The sequence below is a fragment of the Grampus griseus genome (genome assembly GCF_964374135.1).
Source record: "Grampus griseus genome assembly, chromosome: 4".
Classification (NCBI taxonomy): domain Eukaryota; kingdom Metazoa; phylum Chordata; class Mammalia; order Artiodactyla; family Delphinidae; genus Grampus; species Grampus griseus.
Genome location: NC_138997.1, coordinates 13773738 through 13796186, shown reverse-complemented (window position 1 = coordinate 13796186; position 22449 = coordinate 13773738). Strand labels below are relative to the sequence as shown.

The 22449-nt window shown below is 37.7% G+C and overlaps 1 protein-coding gene across 2 annotated transcripts in view; it reads left to right on the top strand.

The window, feature by feature from the left end:
- The window catches only part of UNC5C (unc-5 netrin receptor C), a gene marked incomplete at its 5' end in the record, with an annotated part of 395086 nt that overhangs the window by 221074 nt on the left and 151563 nt on the right, over window positions 1–22449 (top strand). For both annotated transcript variants that reach the window (XM_082653166.1, XM_082653165.1), the window contains one exon: window positions 15977–16198. In XM_082653166.1, coding sequence (XP_082509292.1) covers window positions 15977–16198 — 222 coding nt within the window. The remainder of the gene's footprint in view (window positions 1–15976; window positions 16199–22449) is intronic.

Below are 22449 nucleotides of genomic sequence, written 5' to 3'. Positions count from 1 at the left end.
GTTGAATAAGAGTGGCGAGAGTAGACATCCTTGTCTTGTTCCTCATCTTAGTGGAAATGCTTTCAGTTTTTTACCATTAAGTATGATGCTTGCTGTGGGTTTGCCATATATAGCCTTTATTTTGTTGAGGTAGGTTCCCTCTTTGCCCATTTTCTGGAGAGTTTTTGTCATAAATGGGTGTTGAACTTTGTCAAAAGCTTTTTCTGCATCTATTGAGATGATCATATGGTTTTTATTCCTTAATTTGTTAATGTGGTGTTTCACATTGATTGATTTGCAAATATTGAAAGAATCCTTGCATCTCTGGGATAAATCCCAGTTGATCATGGTGTATGATCCTTTTAATGTGCTGTGGGATTCTGTTTGCTAGTATTTTGTTTAGGATTATTGAATCTATGTTAATCAGTGATAGTGGTCTATAATTTTCTTTTTGTGTGATATCTTTTTCTTGTTTTGGTATCAGGGTGATGGTGGCTTCGCAGAATGAATTTGGGAATGTTTCTCCCTCTGCTGTTTTTTGGAAGAGTTTGAGAAGTATTGGTGTTAGCTCTTCTCTAAATGTTTCATAGAATTTGCCTGTGAAGCCATCTGGTCCTGGACTTTTTGTTTGTTGCAAGATTTTTAATTATGGTTTCAATTTCATTACTTGTGATAAGTCTGTTTATATTTTCTAATTATTCCTGGTTCGATCTTGGAAAATTGTACCTTTCCAAGAATTTGGCCATTTCTTCATGGTTGTCCATTTTATTGCCATATAGTTGTTTGTAGTAGTCTCTTATAACCTTTTGTGTTTCTGTAGTGTCAGTTGTGATTTCTCCTTTTTCATTTCTAATTTTATTGATTTGCATACTGTCCCTTTTTTTTCTTGATGAGTCTGGCTGATGGTTTATCAATTTTATCTTCTCAGAGAACCAGCTTTTAGTTTTATTGATCTTTGCTATTGTTTTCTTTATTTGCATTTCATTTATTTCTGCTCTGATCTTCATGATTTCTTTCCTTCTACTGACTTCGAGTTTTCTTTGCTCTTCTTTCTCTAGTTGTTTTAAGTGTAGCGTTAGATTATTTATTTGAGGTTTTTCTTGTTTCTTGAGATGAGATTGAATTGCTATAAACTTCCCTCTTAGAACTGCTTTTGCTGCATACCATAGGTTTTGGGTCATCGTGTTTTCGTTGTCATTTGTTTCTATGTATTTTTTATTTCTTCTTTGATTTCTTCAGTGATCTCTTGGTTATTTTGTAGCACACTGTTTAGCCTCCATGTGTTTGTGTTTTTTACATTTTTTTTCCCTGTAATTGATTTCCAATCTCATAGCGTTGTGGTCAGAAAAGATGCTTGATACGATTTCAATTTTCTTAAATTTTCCGAGGCTTGATTTGTGACCCAAGATGTAGTCTATTCTGGAGAATGTTCCATGTGCACTTGAGAAGAAAGTGTATTCTGCCAGTTTCAGGTGGAATGTTCTATAAAAGTCAATTAAACCTATCTGGTCTGTTGTGTCATTTAAAGCTTGTGTTTCTTTATTTATTTTCTGTTTGGATGATCTGTCCATTGGTGTAAGTGACGTGTTAAAGTCTCTTACTATTATTTTGTTACTGTAAATTTCCCCTTTCATGGTTGTTAGCATTTGCCTTATGTATTAAGGTGTTCCTATGTTGGATGCATAACATTTATGATTGTTATATCTTCTTCTTGGAATGATCCTTTGGTCATTATGTAGTGTCTCTCCATATCTCTTGTAACAGTCCTTATTTTAAAGTCTTTTTTATCTGATATGAGAATTGCTACTCCAGCTTTCTTTTGATTTCCATCTGAATGGAATATCTTTTTCCATCCCTTCACTTTCAGTCTGTATGTGTCCCGAGGTCTGAAGTGGGTCTCTTGTAGACAGCATATATATGGGTTTTGTTTTTGTATCCATTCAGCCAGTCTGTGTCTTTTGGTTGGGGCATTTAATCCACTTACATTCAAGGTTATTATTGATATGTATTTTCCTATTACCATTCTCTTAATTGTTTTGGTTTTGTTTCTGTGGGTCTTTTTCTTCCCTTGTGTTTCCAGCCTAGAGAGGTTTATTGAGCATTTGTTGTAAAGCTGGTTTGGTGTTGCTGAATTCTCTTAGCTTTTGCTTTCCTGAAAAGCTTTGATTTCTCCCTCAAATCTGAATGAGATCCTTGCCTGGTAGAGTAATCTTGGTTGTAGTTTTTTCTCTTTCATCATTTATGTATATCCTGCCACTCCCTTCTGGCCTGCAGAGTTTCTGCTGAAAAATCAGCTGATAACATTATGGGGATTCCTTTGTATGTTATTCTTTGTTTTTCCCTTGCTGCTCTTAATATTTTTTCTTTGATTTTAATATTTTTTAGTTTGATTAACATGTGTCTTGGTGTGTTTCTCCTAGGATTTATCCTGCCTGGGATTCTCTCTGCTTCCTGGACTTAGGTGACTATTTCCTTTCCCATGTTAGTGAAGTTTTCCACTATAATCTCTTCAAATATTTTCTCAGACCCTTTATTTTTCTCTTCTTCTCTTGGGACCCCTATAATTCGAATATTGGTCCATTTAGTGTTGTCCTAGAGGTTTCTGAGATTGACTTGAATTCATTCTTTTTTCTTTATTCTGCTCCTTGGCAGTTATTTCCACCATTTTGTTTTCCAGCTCACTTATTCGTTCTTCTGCCTCAGTTATTCTGTTATTGATTCCTTTTAGTGTATTTTTCTTTTCAGTTATTGTGTTGTCCACCTCTGTTTGTTCTTTAGTTCTTCTAGATCTTTGTTTAACATTACTTGTATTTTCTCAATCTGTGCCTCCATTCTATTTCCAAGATTCTGGATCATCTTTACTATCATTACTCTGAATTCTTTTTCAGGCAGATTGCCTATATCCTGTTCGTTTATTTGGTCTTGTAGGTTTTTACCTTGCTCCTTCATCTGTGACATATTTTTTTGCCATCTCTCTTTTTTTTTTTTTTTTTTTAAATGAGTGAGACTGTGTTCCTGTCTTACTGGTTGTTTGGCCTGAGAATTCCCACAGTGCAGTTTGTAGGCTGTTGGGTAGAGCTGGGTCTTGGTGCTGAGATGAGGACCTCCGTGACACCTCACTCTAATGAATATTCCCTGGGGTCTGAGGTTCTCTGTTAGTCCAGTGGTTTGGACTCAGAGCTCCCACTGCAGGAGCTTCAGCCCAACCCCCAGCTTGTGAAGCAAGATCCTGCAAGCCATGTGGCATGGCAAAAAAAAAAAAAAAAAAGAACAATAACGAAGTAAGTAATAAAATTAGACTTGGAAACTAACAGATATGTTAGAAAGAATATAAAAATAAAAACATACATAAATCAACAACCAGAAGTTACTGCAGTGCCACAATAGTAAAAAAAAAAAGAGGAGGAAGGAAAAAAAAAAAAAAGGAAAAAAAAAGGGGGGGGGAAGCCTTGGCTGTGGAGGGCGGGGCCTAAGCCAGGGCGAAGTTTGGGTGGTGGGTGGGGCCAATGTTCAGGACCCACAGGGCTGGAAACGGCCCTGGGGGCCGTCGGGGGTGGGGCTTAGGCTCAAGGAACAGAAGGGGCCCAGGCGTTCCCCCCAGCCCTGGTCTCAGAGGGCAGGGGACCTCACCTGGGAGCCCAGCAGGCTTCCTGGGCTCAAATGGGCGGGGCAAATGCCCTCCTCTCCTCTCCTGCTCCTCCCATCCTGGAGGGCCCCTCCCGCCTGCCTCTCCTGATCTCTCCAGCCTCCCTCCTATGCCCCCCAGGACCCACACAGCTGGGATGGGGCTTTGGAGGGCAGGGGACTGACTGAGAGCTCAGCAGGCTGTACAGTCCCAGTGGGCCAGGCAGTCGCCCTCTGCTCTTCTCCCGCTCTTCCCGGAGCATCCCTCCCGCCTGCGTCTCCTCATCTCCCCGCTCTCAGGGGCGCCAATCCTGTCTGCCCTCCAATTCTCCTCCCCCCTTAGTCCCCCCATTTCCTACCGGTTTACTTGGGGGTTCCTCCCATCTCCTAGGGCAGCAGGGTATCCCACCAATGGCTGGCAGGCACCCTAGTTGTGGGGAGATGCTAACTCAGTGTCTTCCCACACCACCATCATCACCATCTCAGAATTCTTAATACATTTTTATACAAGGATCCCCAAATTGTCATTCTGCACTGGGCCGCACAAATTTCATAGCCAGTCCAGTTTGTAGATATTACTATTGTTATGATACCCTATATTTGTAAATGAGTTTGAAGCACTATAAACTCTAAAATATCTTATGCATCTGTTAAGCATAATCAAAGTTACCATTAGTGTAAGCAGTTTATTGATCTCCTGTAAGTGCCTGACACTATACTAGACTTAAGGAAAATAAAAATGAAAACTCAGCAGTCCCTGTCTTCAAAGAACTTTCATACTAGAGTTAAGCATTTGTTATGTATTTCTGGCTTTTAAAAATCAGGAAGAGTTGCATTACTCTGGTTTCCAAAACTGAAAAGTAGATTTCTCCATATGTGAGAGGCAAATTTATAGTGCAAAACAGTTAAATGTTCATTTGTAGGTGATCATTTGCAGATAATAATTTTTTCCTTATAAAATACACATACTTGGAGATGATCACTTTTTCCTTGTTAAATACATGTAGATGTAAGCATACTGGAGACTTAAATACTCAGCCATTTTCCTTTATAGATTTTGGTTGAAGAGAATTGACTTGCTTGTTTGATTTTTAAAAATTACTCCAGAAAAAAATAGAACATGAAATTTCAAAGAAAGGAAATTTATGAAATACCACTATATCTGGAAATTAATGCTGACACTTACCGTTTTTTGTCCAGAGCAAAGAGAGTATTCTCTTAGCATGCTTAACCTGATGGTGGGGGAGTTGTTATCTGGGCCAGTTTCCATGGTTGAGCATAGTACCCAGGCCATCTGTTGCAAATGAGGAAGGGAAGAATTTCACAACAGCCTGTGAGCCCACTGGTAATCAGTTCATTTGCATTTTGTCATGTCAGTTTCACTATGTATATTTTACTGACTCAGGGTCTTGAAAATTATCTTTATAAAAGTCATTCTTACATCTGACTTGAGTACTAGAAGTGATGTACCATATTGCCTGATGTGAATTAATCTGGGGCATAGACTTAAATACACTGTATATGTATTACAAGAAATATTAATAAACTAATATCCTGTGGCTGGTTAAGGCATCTCTGTAGATCAAATTTAAGAGATGGGGTTCATACAGAGACTAGGATGATATATTAACGAAACACTGGATTTATGACATGATGAAAACATTCCAAATGATAGAAATAACTTCTTAATAAGTTACATATTAAGTGTCATTTAACAAATACCTTGAAAAATCAATTTTATGAAGCCTCAAACCAAGACATAGAATTACTTCTCTTTCCTTGGAGTGATCCTCTTGTTTTAAAATTCCAAATTAAGGAAATGCAAAATTAGTTTGTCTATACATTTTCTAAATATATCATATCATTACTGTTTCTTTCCCCAGCACTTAACAGAACCTGTTTGACTTGAAAACACACGTGTGACTTTTTCTCAGCGTCCATTCGTCTTCCCAATAGTTTACAATAAAATAATCAGAAGAATGTTTTTGGAAAGCAGTTCATATCATTTTATCCACATTTGAACTTCCCTGAAGTCAGGGATGAAGTGAAGGATGAAGAGATACACGCATTGGCCTGGCAGGGTAATCAATTTTTAGTGCTTCTCTATCTTTCTATAGGATGTGAATATATAAGTACTTTTGCTACATTACTGAATAAGGTAAGGTGGTATACAGTCATCTTTCCTGCTAAAGGAACAAGGTGTCTTACAATCATCCTTCTAAAGGAACAAGTCTCACCTTCTAAAACAATGACTGAAAGAAAGGCTTTTTATATTTTACATACCTGAATAAACATATTGTTATGAAATACATACATGTTGTTGTATGTATAAATATACACCTATAGTAAAAAAAAATCAACTTGACCCTCTGCCTTCATGAGTCATAAAATTAAAAACAACAGTAACATTTTACAGGATTTGAGTCTGATATTTTGTGGCACTTTTATTGATTATCAGCACCGTCCGTCATTACATATAACAGTAAGCGCTTTGGAAGAGAAAAACAAGAAAAAATGGAATAAGGCCTTCAAGACATCAGCTTCACGCTGATGGATCTGTCAGTAGCTCGGTTCCCCATTCCTTTGCCTTTCTGAACTATGTTTATTTAAGCAGTCTTGAGTGTCTTTGCATATTGACTAAAGAAGCTGAAATTGATGGAAATGAGGTTATCCTTTAGTAAGCTGACAATTTGGGTCCTTGATGTTCAACAATTGAAAAACCAGAAATGATGCCTTGCCAGAAGAAAGGAAATTAAGGAAGTAAAGTGAGAAAGCAAGTTAGAGACAGGAAACGACATTTACACTGTAGGGTCAGTAATTTATAATTGTGGAGCAGTTTTGAAAGTTAGTTCTGTCAGTGATGCAAGTGAAGCCAGTTTTGACTGCAAAACAGATTGGTAGAGACCAGATGTCATTACTGTTTGACAGCTGTCACATGACCTAGGTGAAGAAGGTCCCAGGCCAGGATTCTTCGTGAGCAAATGTCCCCTTTACCAATGGCCATCTCTCCAAGCAGGGCAACAACTGAATGAGCGATGCAATGAGTTCCAAGATAACATCTTAGCAACCAGTTTTCAACTACCAACACCATAAACTGCATTTGCTGTTGAATCTATGTGCTTTCAAAGAACTTGTAAAAACTTTTAATTTTGGTCTCAGAGTTTTCACTTTATATATTAGCCCAGGGTGCTTAATCAACTTAGGGAATTAATAGTAGTTTTGTTCTCCACTATCCCTCATAGGAAGAAAAATATCAGGCCTAACTTAAGTAGAGTGTATTAGACTCCTTTGACTTTTGTGAAATATAATAATAGGGTTTTTAAAGGCACTTTTATTATTTTCTGTTTTTTATTTGGAATCATGCAGAACCCAAGTTAAAGGAAAAGATACTTCAAAGTGGGCAAATATCTCTGATGGTTTTGGGATTTTGTTTATTCTGTGGTGTTGGGACAGCAGGGAGGGAGAAATATGTTTAATAAATTTCAGTGCTATAAAAAATGAGACTTTTGTTCTTCATGTTATTACTCTAATATTATTAATATTCTAATGAAAATTGGTGTGACTAGTCATATAACACATATGGAATTTGAGATATAGTTTCCAAATAAGACTAAACAGCATTTCTAGACTCTAGGCTCTACTGTGTAACTAATACTGGTTGACTTGATGCTGTCATCTATATTTCCAGTGTTGAGAATAATTCTGAGCTTAATAAATATGTTTGGTTGAATGAATGACTATGCCGTGAAGTGGCATCTTTTGAAAATAATGACAGATTTGAATCTGAGCTTAAAGATTTTTAATTCATATTTCTGTATTTCTTCTCAGCTCCTTGCATAGGATTCAAGGTTTACCTAAGAGCCTTATACTTTTCTTTTCTTTTTTTTTTTAACATCTTTATTGGAGAGTAATTGCTTTACAATGGTGTGTTAGTTTCTGGTTTATAACAAATTGAATTAGCTATACATATACATATATCCCCATGTCTCCTCCCTCGTGCGTCTCCCTCCCACCCTCCTTGTCCCACCCCTCTAGGTGGTCACAAAGCACCGAGCTCATCTCCCTGTGCTATGCAACTGCTTCCCACTAGCTATCTATCTTCCATTTGGTAGTGTATGTATGTCCATGCCACTCTCTTACTTCGTCCCAGCTTACCCTTCCCCCACCCACCATGTCCTGAAGTCCATTCTCTACATCTGTGTCTTTATTCCTGTCCTACCCCTAGGTTCTTCATAACCATTATTTTTATTTTTTGTTTTCTTTAGATTCCATATATATGTGATAGCATATGGTATTTGTTTTTCTCTTTCTCTTTCTCTTTCTGACTTACTTCACTCTGTATCACCTCACTAGAAATAGCTCAATTTTGTTTTTTTATGGCTGAGTAATATTCCATTTTATATATGTGCCACATCTTCTTATCCATTCATCTGTCAATAGACACTTAGGTTGCTTCCATGTCCTGGCTATTGTAAATAGAGCTGCAATGAACATTGTGGTACATGACTCTTTTTGAATTATGGTTTTCTCAGGGTATATGCCTAGTGGGAATGTTGGGTCGTATGGTAGTTCTATTTTTACTTTTTAAGGAAGTTCCATACTGTTCTCCATAGTGGCTGTATCAATTTACATTCTCACCAGCAGTGCAAGAGGGTTCCATTTTCTCCACATCCTCTCCAGCATTTATTGTTTGTAGCTGTTTTGATGATGGTCATTCTGACTGGTGTGAGGTGATACCTTATTGTAGTTTTGATTTGCATTTCTCTAATCATTAGTGATGTTGAGCATCCTTTCATGTGTTTGTTGGCAATCTGTATATCTTCTTTGGAGAAATGTCTATTTAGGTCTTCTGCCCATTTTTGGATTGGGTTGTTTGTTTTTTTGATACTGAGCTGCATGAGCTGTTTATAAATTTTGGAGATTTATCCTTTGTCAGTTGCTTCATTTAGAAATATTTTCTCCCATTCTGAGGGTTGTCTTTTCAACTTGTTTATGATTTCCTTTGCGGTGCAAAAGCTTTTAAGTTTAATTAGGTCCCATTTGTTTATTTTTCTTTTTATTTCCATTTCCCTAGGAGGTGGGTCAAAAAGGATTCTTGCTGTGATTTATGTCATAGAGTGTTCTGCCTATGTTTTCCTCTAAGAGTTTTATAGTGTCAGACCTTACATCTAGGTCTTTAATCCATTTTGAGCTTATTTTTGTGTATGTTGTTAGGGAGTGTTCTAATTTCATTCTTTTACTTATAGCTGTCCAGTTTTCCCACCACCACTTATTGAAGAGACTGTCTTTTCTCCATATGTGTGTGGGTTTATTTCTGAGCTTTCTATCCTGTTCCATTGATCAACATGTCTGTTTTTGTGCCAGTATATTACTATAGCTTTGTAGTATAGTCTGAAGTCTGGGATCCTGATTCCTCCAGCTCCGTTTTTCTTTCTCAAGATTGCTTTGGCTATTCAGGGTCTTTTGTGTTTCCATACAAATTGTGAAAAGTTTTGTTCTAGTTATGTAAAAAATGCCATTGGTAGTTTGATAAGGATTTCTTTGAATCTGTAGACTGCTTTGGGTAGTATAGTCATTTTCACAATGTTGATTCTTCCAATCCAAGAACATGGTATATGTCTACATCTGTTTATATCATCTTTAATTTCTTTCATCAGTGTCTTATAGTCTTCTGCACGCAGGTCTTTTGTCTCCTTAGGTAGGTTTATTCCTAGGTGTTTTATTCTTTTTGTTGCGATGGTAAATGGGAGTGTTTCCTTAATTTCTCTTTCAGATTTTTCATCACTAGTGTATAGAAATGCAAGAGATTTCTGTGCATTAATTTTGTATCCTGCTACTTTACCGAATTCATGGATTAGCTCTAGTAGTTTTCTGGTAGCATTGTTAGGATTCTCTATGTATAGTATCATGTCATCTGCAAAAAGTGACAACTTTACTTCTTCTTTTCCAGTTTGTGTTCCTTTTATTTGTTTTTCTTCTCTGATTGCTGTGGCTAAAACTTCCAAAACTATGGTGAATAATAGTGGTGAGATTGGGCAACCTTGTCTTGTTCCTGATCTTAGTGGAAATGGTTTGTTTTTCACCATTGAGAGCGATGTTGGTTGTGGGTTTTTCATATATGGCCTTTATTATGTTGAGGTAAGTTTCCTCTATACCTACTTTCTGGAGGGTTTTTTATCATAAATGGGCATTGAATTTTGTCGAAAGCTTTTTCTGCATCTGTTGAGATAATCATATGGTTTTTCTCCTTCAATTTGTTAATATGGTGTATCACATTGATTGATGTGCATATATTGAAGAATCCTTGCATTCCTGGGATAAACCCCACTTGATCATGGTGTATGATCCTTTTAATGTGCTGTCGGATTCTGAATGCTAGTACTTTGTTGAGGATATTTGCATATATGTTCATCAGTGATATTGGCCTGTTGTTTTCTTTCTTTGTGACGTCTGGTTTTGGTAACAGGGTGATGGTGGCCTCATAGAATGAGTTTGGGAGTGTTCCTCCCTCTGCTATATTTTGGAAGAGTTTGAGAAGTGTAGGTGTTAGCTCTTCTCTAAATGTTTGATAGAATTTGCCTGTGAAGCCATCGGTCTCAATTTCAGTGCTTGTGATTGGTCTGTTTATATTTTCTATTTCTTCCTGGTTCAGTCTTGGAAGGTTGTGCTTTTCTAAGAATTTGTCCATTTCTTCCAGATTGTCCATTTTATTGGCCTATAGTTGCTTGTAGTAATCTCTTATGATCCTTTGTATTTTTGCAGTATCAGTTGTTACTTCTCCTTTTTCATTTCTAATTGTATTGATTTGAGTCTTCTCCCTTTTTTTTTGTTGTTGTTGTTTTTTGCCGTACGTGGGCCTCTCACTGTTGTGGCCTCTCCAGTTGTGAAGCACGGGCTCCAGACGTGCAGGCTCAGCGGCCATGGCTCACGAGCCTAGCCGCTCTGTGGCATGTGGGATCTTCCCAGACTGGGGCACGAACCCGCATCCCCTGCATCGGCAGGCGGACTCTCAACCACTGCGCCACCAGGGAAGCCCAAGTCTTCTCCCTTTTTTTCTTGATGAGTCTGGCTAATGGTTTATCAATTTTGTTTATCTTCTCAAAGAACCAGCTTTTAGTTTTATTGATCTTTGCTGCTGTTTCCTTCAGTTCTTTTTCATTTATTTCTGATCTGATCTTCATGCGTTCCTTGCTTCTGCTAACTTTGGGGGTTTTTTGTTCTTCTTTCTCTAATTGCTTTAGGTGTAAGGTTAGGTTTTTTATTTGAGGTGTTTCTTGTTTCTTGAGGTAGGATTGTATTGCTATAAACTTCCCCCTTAGAATTGCTTTTGTTGCATCCCATAGGTTTTGGATCATCTTATTTTCATTGTCATTTGTTTCTAGGTATTTTTTGGTTTCCTCTTTGATTTCTTCAGTGATCTCTTGGTTATTAAGTAGTATATTGTTTAACCTCCATGTGTTTGTATTTTCTACAGGTTTTTTCCTGTAATTGATATCTAGTTTCATAGCATTGCAGTCGGAAAAGATGCTTGATATGATTTCAATTTTCTTAAATTTACCAAGGCTTGATTTGTGACCCAAGATATGGTCTATCCTGGAGAACATTCCATGAACACTTGAGAAGAAAGTGTATTCTGTTATTTTTGGATGGAATGTTTTATAAATATCAGTTAAGTCCATCTTGTTTAATGTGTAACTTAAAGCTTGTATTTCCTTATTTCTTTTCATTTTGGATGATCTGTCCAGTGGTGAAAGTGGGATGTTAAAGTCCCCTACTATGATTGTGTTACTGTCAATTTCCCCTTTTATGGCTGTTAGCATTTGCCTTATGTATTGAGGTGCTCCTATGTTGGGTGCCTAAATATTTAAAATTGTTATTTCTTCTTCTTGAATTGATCCCTTGATCATTATGTAGTGCCCTTCTTTGTCTCTTGTAATAGTCTTTATTTTAAAGTCTGTTTTGTCTAATATGAGAATTGCTACTCCAGTGTTCTTTTAATTTCCATTTGCATGGAATATCTTTTTCCATCCCCTCACTTTCTGTCTGTATGTGTCCCTAGGTCTGAAGTGGGTCTCTTGTAAGAGCGTATATATGGGTCTTGTTTTTCTGTCCATTTAACCAGTTTATTTCTTTTGGTTGGAGCATTTAATCCATTTACATTTAAGGTAATTATTGATATGTATATTCCTATGACCATTTTCTTAATTGTTGGGTTTGTTATTGTAGATCTTTTCCTTCTCTTGTGTTTCCTGCCTAGAGAAGTTACTTTAGCATTTGTTGTAAAGCTGGTTTGGTGGTGCTTAATTCTCCTAGCTTTTGCTTGTCTCTAAAGGTTTTTATTTCTCCGTCGAATCTGAGTGAGATCCTTGTTGCACAGAGTAATCTTGGTTTTAGGTTTTTCCCTTTCATCACTTTAAATTTGTCCTGCCACTCCCTTCTGGCTTGAATAGTTTCTGCTGAAAGATCAGCTGTTAACCTTATGGGGATTCCCTTGTATGTCATTTGTTGTTTTTCTCTTGCTGCTTTTAATATTTTTTCTGTGTATTTAATTTTTGATAGGCTGATTAATAAGTGCCTTGGCATGTTTCACCTTGGCTTTATCCTGTATGGGACTCTCTGTGCTTCCTGGAGTTGAGTGACTATTTCCTTTCCCATATTAGGGAAGTTTTCAACTATGATCTCTTCAAATATTTTCTCAGTCCCTTTCTTTTTGTCTTCTTTTTCTGGGACCTCTATAATTCAACTGTTGGTGCATTTAATTGTTGTCCCAGACGTCTCTGAAACTGTCCTCAATTCTTTATTTTCTTTATTCTCCTCTGCAGTAGTCATTTCCACTATTTTATCTAACAGGTCACTTATCCGTTCTTCTGCATCAGTTACTCTGCTATTGTTTCCTTCTAGAGAATTTTTAATTTCATTTATTGTGTTGTTCATCTTTGTTTGCTCATTAATTCTTCTAGGTCCTTGTTAAACGTTTCTTGTATTTTCTCCATTCTATTTCCAGAATTTTGGATCATCTTTACTATCACTACTCTGAATTCTTTTTCAGGTAGACTGCCTATTTCCTCTTCATTTGTTTAATCTGGTGGGTTTTTACCTTGCTCCTTCATCTGCTGTGTGTTTCTCTGTCTTCTCATTTTGCTTAACTTACTGTGTTTGGGGTCTCCTTTTCACAGGCTATAGGTTTGTAGTTCCCGTTGTTTTTGGTGTCTGCCCCCAGTGGCTATGGTTGGTTCAATGGGTTTTGTAGGCTTCATCGTGCAGCGTACTAGTGCCTGTGGTCTGGTGGATTAGGCTGGATCTTGTCTTTCTGGTGGACAGGACCACGTCCGGTGGTGTCTGTGGTCCTAATTATGTGTCTGTGACCTAATTATGCTTTTAGGCAGCCTCTCTGCTAATGGGTGGTGTTGTGTTCCTGTCTTGCTAGTTGTTTGGAATGGCGTGTCCAGCACTGCAGCTTTCTGGTCGTTAGGTGGAGCTGGGTCTTAGAATTGAGACAGAGAACTCTTGGAGAGCTTTCGCCATTTGATATTACGTGGAGCCAGGAGGTCTCTGGTGGACCGATGTCCTGAACTTGGCTCTGCCACCTCAGAGGCCCAGGTGTGACATCCGGCCAGAGCACCAAGACCCTGTCAGCCACACGGCTCAAAAGAAAAGGGAGAAAAAAAGAAATTAAGAAAGAAAGAAAAAAACAAAATAAAATAATGTTAGTAAAAGTTAAAAAAATTAAAATGTAATTTAAAAAAAGAAAAGAAAGAAAGAAGAGAGCAACTAAACCAAAACACAAACCTACCATGGTAACAAGCGCTAAAAACTATACTAAAAGAAAAACAAAAATAAACCAAAAAAAAAAGAAAAAAAGGACAGCGCTATACAGACCAAATCACACAAAGAAGCATACACATACACACTTACAAAAAGACAAAAAGGAAAAATATATATATATCATTGCTCCCAAAGTCCACTGCCTCAATTTTGGGATGATTCGTTGTCTATTCAGGTATTCCGCAGATGTAGGGTACATCAAGTTGATTGTGGACATTTAATCTGCTACTCCTGAGGCTGCAGGGAGAGATTTCCCTCTCTTCTTTGTTCACACAATTCCTGGGATTCAGCTTTGGATCTGAACCCGCCTCTGCGTGTAGGTCGCCTGAGGGCATCTGTTCTTCGCTCAGACAGGACGAGGTCAAAGGAGCCGCTGATTCGGGGGCTCTGGCTCACTCCGGCCGGGTGGGAGGGGAGGGAGGGGCACGGATGCCGGGCGAGCCTGCAGCGGCAGAGGCCAGCATGACGTTGAACCAGCATGAGGCGCGCCGTGCGTTCTCCCGGGGAAGTTGTCCCTGGATCACGGGACCCTGGCAGTGGCGGCTGCACAGGCTCCCTGGAAGGGGGGTGTGGATAGTGACCTGTGCTTGCACACAGGCCCCTTGGTGGTGGCAGCAGCAGCCTTAGCGTCTCATGCCCGTCTCTGGGGTCCGCGCTTTTAGCCGCGGCTCGCGCCCGTCTCTGGAGATCCTTTAAGCGGCGCTCTTAATCCCCTCTCCTCACGCACCAGGAAACAAAGAGGGAAGAAAAAGTCTCTTGCCTCTTCGGCAGCTCCAGACTTTTCCCGGACTCCCTCCTGGCTAGCCCTGGTGCACTAACCCCCTGCAGGCTGTGTTCACGCCGCCAACCCCAGTCCTCTCCGTGGGATCTGACTGAAGCCCGAGCCTCAGCTCCCAGCCCCGCCCGCCCCGGCGGGTGAGCAGACAAGCCTCTCGGGCTGGTAAGTGCCAGTCGGCCCCGATCCTCTGTGCGGGAATCTCCCCGCTTTGCCCTCTGCACCCCTGTTGCTGCGCTCTCCTCCGTGGCTCCAAAGCTTCCCCCTTCTGCCACTCGCAGTCTCCGCCCGCAAAGGGGCTTCCTAGTGTGTGGAAACCTTTCCTCCTTCACAGCTCCCTCCCACTGGTGCAGGTCCCGTCCCTATCCTTTTGTCTCTGTTTATTCTTTTTTCTTTTGCCCTACCCAGGTACGTGGGGAGTTTCTTGCCTTTTGGGAAGTCTCGGGTCTTCTGCCAGCATTCATTAGGTGTTCTGTAGGAATTGTTCCACATGTAGACGTATTTCTGATGTATTTGTGCGGGGGGAAGCTGGTCTTCATGTCTTACTCTTCCGCCATCTTGAAGGTTGAGCCTTATACTTTTCAAATAAATTTTTCTAATGAAGTTCCTCTTGCTTCTGTCAGCTCTCAAGGCTAACACAGTGTAGTGGGAGGTGCAGTGCTATGTTGGGAAGATCACAGTTTTCGATGGTGACAAAACTGGGTTCTGATCCCAGTTTAGCTATTTACCACCTGAGTTTTCAGGTAGTAAATAGCAGAACTGGGATCAGTTATCCTCCCAGATGTTGAGTTTTGCCATGTGTAAAAATGAGAATAATCATCTAAATCCTTAATTGAACAACCAGTCAATAGACCTAACATACTGCGTGGTTCATAGCAGGCCCTCAAATTACTTAACTAGATGATATATGAATCGTTATTGTTATCCAACCAGGTTTGTTTGCCCAATATGCCGCAAGTCAAAATGCAGAGATGCCTAGGTTTGCAGGAAAGAGAGGGTTTATTCACAAGGCAGCCAAGTAAGGAAATTAGGAATAAGTCTCAGAAGCACTTCCACAAAGGCAAGGGCTTGGGGGTATTTATGAGGAAAAATAAAGAAACAGGGTGGTCTAAGGCATGGGGAGCATGGGGAAGGGTGATTGGAAAAAGATGCAGTAATTGTTGTTCCACACAGGCGTAACTCATCTACAGGCTTCTGTTCACTCAAAAATGAAGGCCTGGGCTTCCCTAGTGGCGCCGATGCAGGGGACATGGGTTCGTGCCCCAGTCCGGGAAGATCCCACATGCCGCGGAGCGGCTGGGCCAGTGAACCATGGCCGCTGAGCCTGCGCGTCCGGAGCCTGTGCTCCGCAACGGCAGAGGCCACCACAATGAGAGACCCATGTACCACAAAAAAAAAAAAAAAAAGAAGAAGGCCCTTTGCAAGATCTGAGGGTGGAGTTTTCAGCCCTCTGATGTCAAAAGATCACCCAGTGTACACTCATGTGTGCCCAGTTGAAGGGTCAGTGGTCCTATCCAGTTTTAACCAGCTTAGCTCAGAGTAGACACAGCTAACTCCAAGTTCCTGGAAAATGACTCAAGCAAACATCTTATTGTTTAGGCGAGGTGCTCTTGGAGGACATGCAAGTCTTTTGTAGACCTTGATTAATGAAGGCAGGTGAAATGGATTTGACTAATGAATACCCACAGTTTCATTATTTTTGAAAGAGTAGCAAGTGAAAAGAAAATGGCTACAATGTTTTGAACATTTTTCACTTTCTTCTTGTTTTACCAGAGGACGACTTTTTTCATGAACTCCCAGAAACCTTTCCATCTGATCCACCTGAGCCTCTGCCACATTTCCTTATTGAGCCTGAAGAAGCTTATATTGTGAAGAATAAGCCTGTGAACCTGTATTGTAAAGCCAGTCCTGCCACCCAGATCTACTTCAAGTGCAATAGTGAATGGGTTCATCAGAAAGACCACATAGTAGATGAAAGGGTAGACGAAACCTCTGGTGAGTTTTCCATTGCATTTGGACTGCTGTTTAGGATTCACTTACTACTTTGGCATGTTGTCATATTGTTCTTTCAATTATTGAAATTGAAAATAGAATTACTATCCTTTGGTAAAAAGTTTTAAATCAGTTTGGTCAAGATTTGGTGATCTCTTTCCATGCATTGCAAAGTAAAACGTGATGAGTAAATCTTGATTTGATTCCTGTTAGACTGCATAGAATTAAGGCATGGTTCATGCTTAAGAAGATAAATAATGAGAGTGAACAGACTGAATTATGGTAAATAAATACCCCAGTAAAAGATGACCTTGAATTTCACTTGTGTGTCAAGTCTGGTGTCAGGTCTAAATATCCTGGGATTGAGGAACATGTTCAATTAAGGATAAATTGTAGATGTTTACATGACTGTCAAATGTTAATTTCCATGCATTGTTTCCCCTTATATATTTTTAAACAATTTGTAAACGTTGTAGACTCAAAATATTCTGTACCTTTAACTTACATCTAAAAATGAATCCTAATTACCTAATTCTTGGCTAAAGTTAAATCAGGAGTGATTGAGAATAGTGATATTGTGGGATCCACAAAGAGAAGTTGTGGGTGTAGACTCCATCTGGGTGGGTCTTCATCAGAGTATCTTTGCTTCTGGCATTGTTAAAAATCCTGGCTTTATTGCTCTGTAAACATCATTCTTAATAGTAAAATACTAAAGGCAAAGGATGAAGTAGATCTTAATAAACGGTGGGATTTACACTGGCTATAAAGGAAACTTTCTTGATAGGAAATCTTTATTCCACAATGGGTAAGTTAAGATAGTTCTGGAAACCCCTAGAGTTATTTTAAACTTAAAAGATATATATCTTTCTATAGAGATTCAACATTTTTTGGTCTCCAGTAGGAAGAATAACAATTTGAACTTTCACATCCCTTCTAGATCTATGATTTTACATTGACATGTATTTTAAAAATTAAGACTTTATTGATCAATATGTCCAAGCTAAATAGTGACAAATATGATAAAAGTGAAAGCATTTAAATATCTTCATTTTCTTTCATAAATATCTCTACGTACCAAAATGGATACATGTTTTCAAAATTCAATTGTAATTAATTCATATTTGCATCCAAATGTTGGTTAATGAGGGGCAAGCAGTGACCAGCATTTGAAGGAAATCTGCTTTCAGTGTCTCTAATAATAAAGAGCTATTAGGTGATGGAGCATAAATATAACAGACTATGAGAAGCCTGAGAAGAGGCATCTTTAAAAAAAAAATGCATGCGAGACATATACTTATGTAACACAAATGGTCTTAGAAAATCAGGTGGCAGCTCTACATAATTGTCAATTTGTGACTCAATATGCTCACTGCATGCAAGCTGATGACTATAGAAATAACTGGGTATCCAACTGTATGGTCTCTTCCTTCAGGGAATTGGTCTGTTACACCTCTTGGTCTAATTACTCAGTAAATAACTCCACCAGATGTCTTCAAAATCTCGTGAATTGAGTTTTATTTGTTTCAGCTCATTTATTTGTAAAGATTTCAAACACACACATTTTAATAGTAAGAGGCAAAGAAAGAAATCACAAAACTAAAATGAGAGTCATAAACATACTTAGGCTTGTCTTTACTAGATTAATGAAAAAACTTTTATAGGAAGATTGTAAATAAAGACAAAAGTGCTCTGATATGGAGCACCTCTAGCAGCTTTATGCTATCTTGGTAATGTGTGTGTGTGTATGTGTTTGTGTGTGTGTGTATTTTTATTTTCTTTTTAAAAGACATTTCCTTTCCATAAAGCATTATATTTTTTTACTATTTCCACATAAAATTAATTACTATTGCATATACCAATGATTAAAAATACTTCTTAAAGCAACTATAAATGAAAATATATGGCATGTTTCAAGTTCAGAAGGGAATAGAGTAGAGCTAAGGAAAGACTTATCAGCCCTAATACTTGCATAGTATTCATATTTGGAGTGGAACACAACATACATTTTTGTTGTCTTTTGTTTTGATGCAAAACTGTACAAGATAGTGAGCATCCAGGGGAATGATTACCTTTAGATTTAGGAAAAAGACAGAGATACCCACAGATACTAGTATTATTTGGTATTGTTCTTAATACACTAGCCAATGCAATTAGACAAGACAAATAATTGAAAAACATAAAAATTATAAAGCAAGTTGAAAACTATCATTTGGACAAATATGATTCTGTAGGTCAGGAAAACTTATGCAGTTTCATAGGAAAAAATTGAAAAAACATTAAGAGAATATAGAAAAGTGGCTGATAAAAGATATACATAACCCATCAACTTTTCTAAGTACAGTCGATTCAAATGATAATGGAATAAAATAACATAATTTACAATAACAATGTAAAAAATGTAGATAGAAAGCTATCAAGAAATTAGTAGAATTTTAGAAGAATATAAAAATCTAGGGCTTCCCTGGTAGCGCAGTGGTTGAGGGTCCGCCTGCCGATGCAGGGGACACAGGTTCGTGCCCTGGTCTGGGAAGATCCCACATGCCGCGGAGTGGCTGGGCCCATGAGCCATGGCCGCTGAGCCTGCACATCCGGAGCCTGTGCTCCACAACGGGAGAGGCCACAACAGTGAGAGGCCCGCGTACCGCAAAAAAAAAAATCTACTCAGAGACCAAAAAAAATAGAATGACTTGAATAAATAGAAAGACATATCTTGTTCTTAGATAGAAAGACAATATTTTTAAATGTTTGCTATTTGTAAATGAATCCATAAAGTCGCCAACATTGTATGAAAAATAATTTGTGTAAATAGCTGGAAGAATTATAAAATAGTAGCATAATAAGGAAATACCAGGTTTTTATAAGTGTATTATAAGGCTAAAGAAGTTTGATCATAGCAAAGAATAAGATACACAGATTAAAGGACCAAAATAGAAACTAAGAAATAAAATCTAAGGCATCTTACAATATGTTGAAGATGATTTTTAAACCCACAACGTAGGCAGTTAGAAAAGTAATAAATAAATAAATAAAGCTTGAGTTCTAGATCATTCTTTAGAATAAAATAAATTCTAGATGTTAGGGCTTAACATCATCATCATTATCATCATCACTGTCATCATTGTTGTCATTGGTAGTCATCACCATCGTCACTAGGAGAAAATTTTGGCAGTTTTTTGGTTGGTTGTTTGGTTTCAATGGTGATCAAAGCTTTTTTAATGAAGACAAAATCCAGAAGCTTTATAAGAAAACATTATTTTTTGAAAAAGCATTATTAAATTTAAATAAAGCAAGAAAAGCACAAAAACCAAGGGACAGATATATACTAATCAAAGGGCTAATTTAATTAATATATTACTAGCTCTTAAAATATGTTAAGAAAAAGATCTGCAACCCAGTATAAAAAATTGAGCAGAGTTTCAAAAGGGAGGTATAGGAAAAGAAATGTAAATGGTAAATACGCATCTAAGAAAATGTTGTCAAGATCAGAACAGTTCTTAGTATACAGTGTTGATGAAGGAGTGGGATAGGGGTATTTCATACTTTGTTGATGAGGTTGCAAATTGATGTAATCTTTTTGAAGATCAATTTGAAAATACCTATCAATATTTAAATGTATACACTCTTTCACTCAGTAACTACAAGTTTAGGAACTATCTAAAAATAAAATTCCTAATGAGCACAAAGACTTGTGTGAAAGGTGGTCCATTGCACCCTTGTTGCAGTTAGCATATCAAGGGCTGATCAACTCTAGGATGGAATACTGTGCTGCTTTGTAAAACAGTGAGGTTTCTCCATATGTGAAGCTGTAGAAAAATCTCTCAGATAAAATATGAAATGAAAACCAAAGTACAGAACATTGTGTGCAATATGTCCTTATTATGGAAAAAAAGAGAATGCACATGTATTTGTCTATGCATTGGGATTTTTTTGAAAAACATACAAGCAGTTGACAGGTCAGAATCTGGGGCAGTAAGATACTTCTTTTATTGTTTGATTTTTGTTCAATCCTGTGAACATTTTATTTTCTTGATAGATAATGAAACCTGAATTTTAAAAGCCCAAACTACTTCATTGCGTCTTTTTGCCTGTTATCATAAATCTCCAATCTGTACAACTACTGGAAGTGGGGGGGTTTGTAGGCCTCATATTAGAGCTCTTTGCTTTCCTGTGAGACCAGAACAGTGTGAATGGAATTGAACTGCTCGGTTTGGGGGTTTTTTCCTCTGAAGTTAGATTCACCTGCAACTTTGGTGCTCAACTCTTTATTTAATACAGTCTGAGTATTGTTTTGTTATGGGCCTTAGTGATTCTTAATATCAAGAAACGTTAGGATACATTGTCTTGAAATATATTACAAATTAGAGAAATTTTCTTGGCATTTTAAAAATCAGATTGGTTCTTAGATGATAGGACAGAGAGAAGTCATTGCAAAAAGTTTGTTTTTATAGGTCCCTCTACCTTAGAATAATGATATCTGGAAGCGTGTGGCAATCAGGTACATAGCCTTGCAACTAAGAAAAATCAACTGCATTCAGTAAAATCTCCATCAGAAGTACGTTTTAATTAAAAAACTGCAAAAGAACAAAACAAAAAAGAACAAAAGTTTCTCTCCAATTCACAAGATTCTTCCTTTTAATATGCTCTCTTGCTCTGAAGTATTAAGTAAATGATTATTTATATTCACTGAGCAAAGCTATATACCATTGATCATAAAATATACTGATTAAAGATCATTCATTACTGTTACTGTTTGCTTTTCCATCATTTAAATCACGTTTGCATTTCTTGCAAACATGTAATATTAAGAAACAGAAAAGTGGAAAACAGCATATATTAGATGGTTTAGAAATTTTCAATGTTGAGAAGCTCTTGATTTGATAATATAGTAATAAGTACCCATGTTCCTTTCAGGATTCCAAAGAAATTTTGATCTACTCAAAATTTTATGGTTACATTTTTACGAAAAGCTCAGGCTTGGTTGCTTGCTTTCTATTTACTTGAAGCCTTTTCAACCCTTGTTTCCATGGTACCTAAGATTCACCATTGAAAAGTAAATATTTCCCCTCTGTGAAGAACCAAGGGATTTCAGAAAACCTCAGTTGGCTTGAAATTTTACTAAACCCTAGGTTTTCCCTTTTCATCTTTTTTGCTCACAATAGCAGAATATTATCAATAGGACCAACACAAAGAGTTCCGAGCTTTATACTGAATGTCATGTATTATGACATTTAGTCATCACAGCAATCTTATGAGATAATTTTGGGATTCTCCTTTTGCAAATGAGAAAACTGAGGCTCAGAACCCAGGGTTCTCTGATTCCAAAGCCTCTGCTCTTGGCCCTGTAGTCAGTGTCTCCCTAAATTTTACCATAACTTTGAACACATAACTAAATTGAGCTAAAAAAAGAGCTATGTAATACAATTATCCCTTTTCTCAGGAAAGGAAATCTGGTTCCAAATGTCAGCTAAACATTTATCTTTCATGGTATTCATCTCCCTTCTTGCCTTGTGTCAAGTTTTTCATATGTGACCCTTTGTGGTTCTTTAATAATTAAGATAGTGCTCATTAGGATTTGATTATTTTTATTTGTGAAGGTATTTAACATTTGGACAAATAGCAAAATTGGAAAGAATTTCAATTGGTGAGCAAAAGGTGAGCCTTAACAGAAAAAAAAGAAATTGATGAAGAGAAACTATACTTGGATACAAATTAAAGTAAATTGCCTTTACTCAAGACAGAGCTTTTAAAAAATATATTGTGCTCACTCAGATCCCTATTTGTTACAAGAGTGGCACAGTTGAAATTCTTTGTCCTCTTGTCTTCCTATTTTAGATACCTCTTTATTCCATTCCATCAGCCAAAACAGAAATCTCAGCTTTATCTCTTCTTTCAGTAGCCAAAGTGATCATCAAATACTGCTAATTCCTTCTCAGAATTCTCCCATAAAACATCCTTCTGTTTTTAATTCTTGATGCTACTCCCCTAGTATAGGCCTTAATTATATACCTCTTAGATTATTTAAATAGCCTCCTACACTTTCTTGGTGTCAGCCTTTCTCCTCAGCAATTAATTCTCCAGGTAGTTATAGGCCTAAAGAACAGGCCCAAGTGTTTATATCATTCCATTTCTTAAAATATATGTCTTTCCTTTGTCCATGGAATAAAGCATATCCTCCTTGGTCATATATTCAAAAGCTTCAGTACAGTCTGTTCTTAATCAAACTTTCTAGCCTTATTTTAATAGTTTCTCCCCCA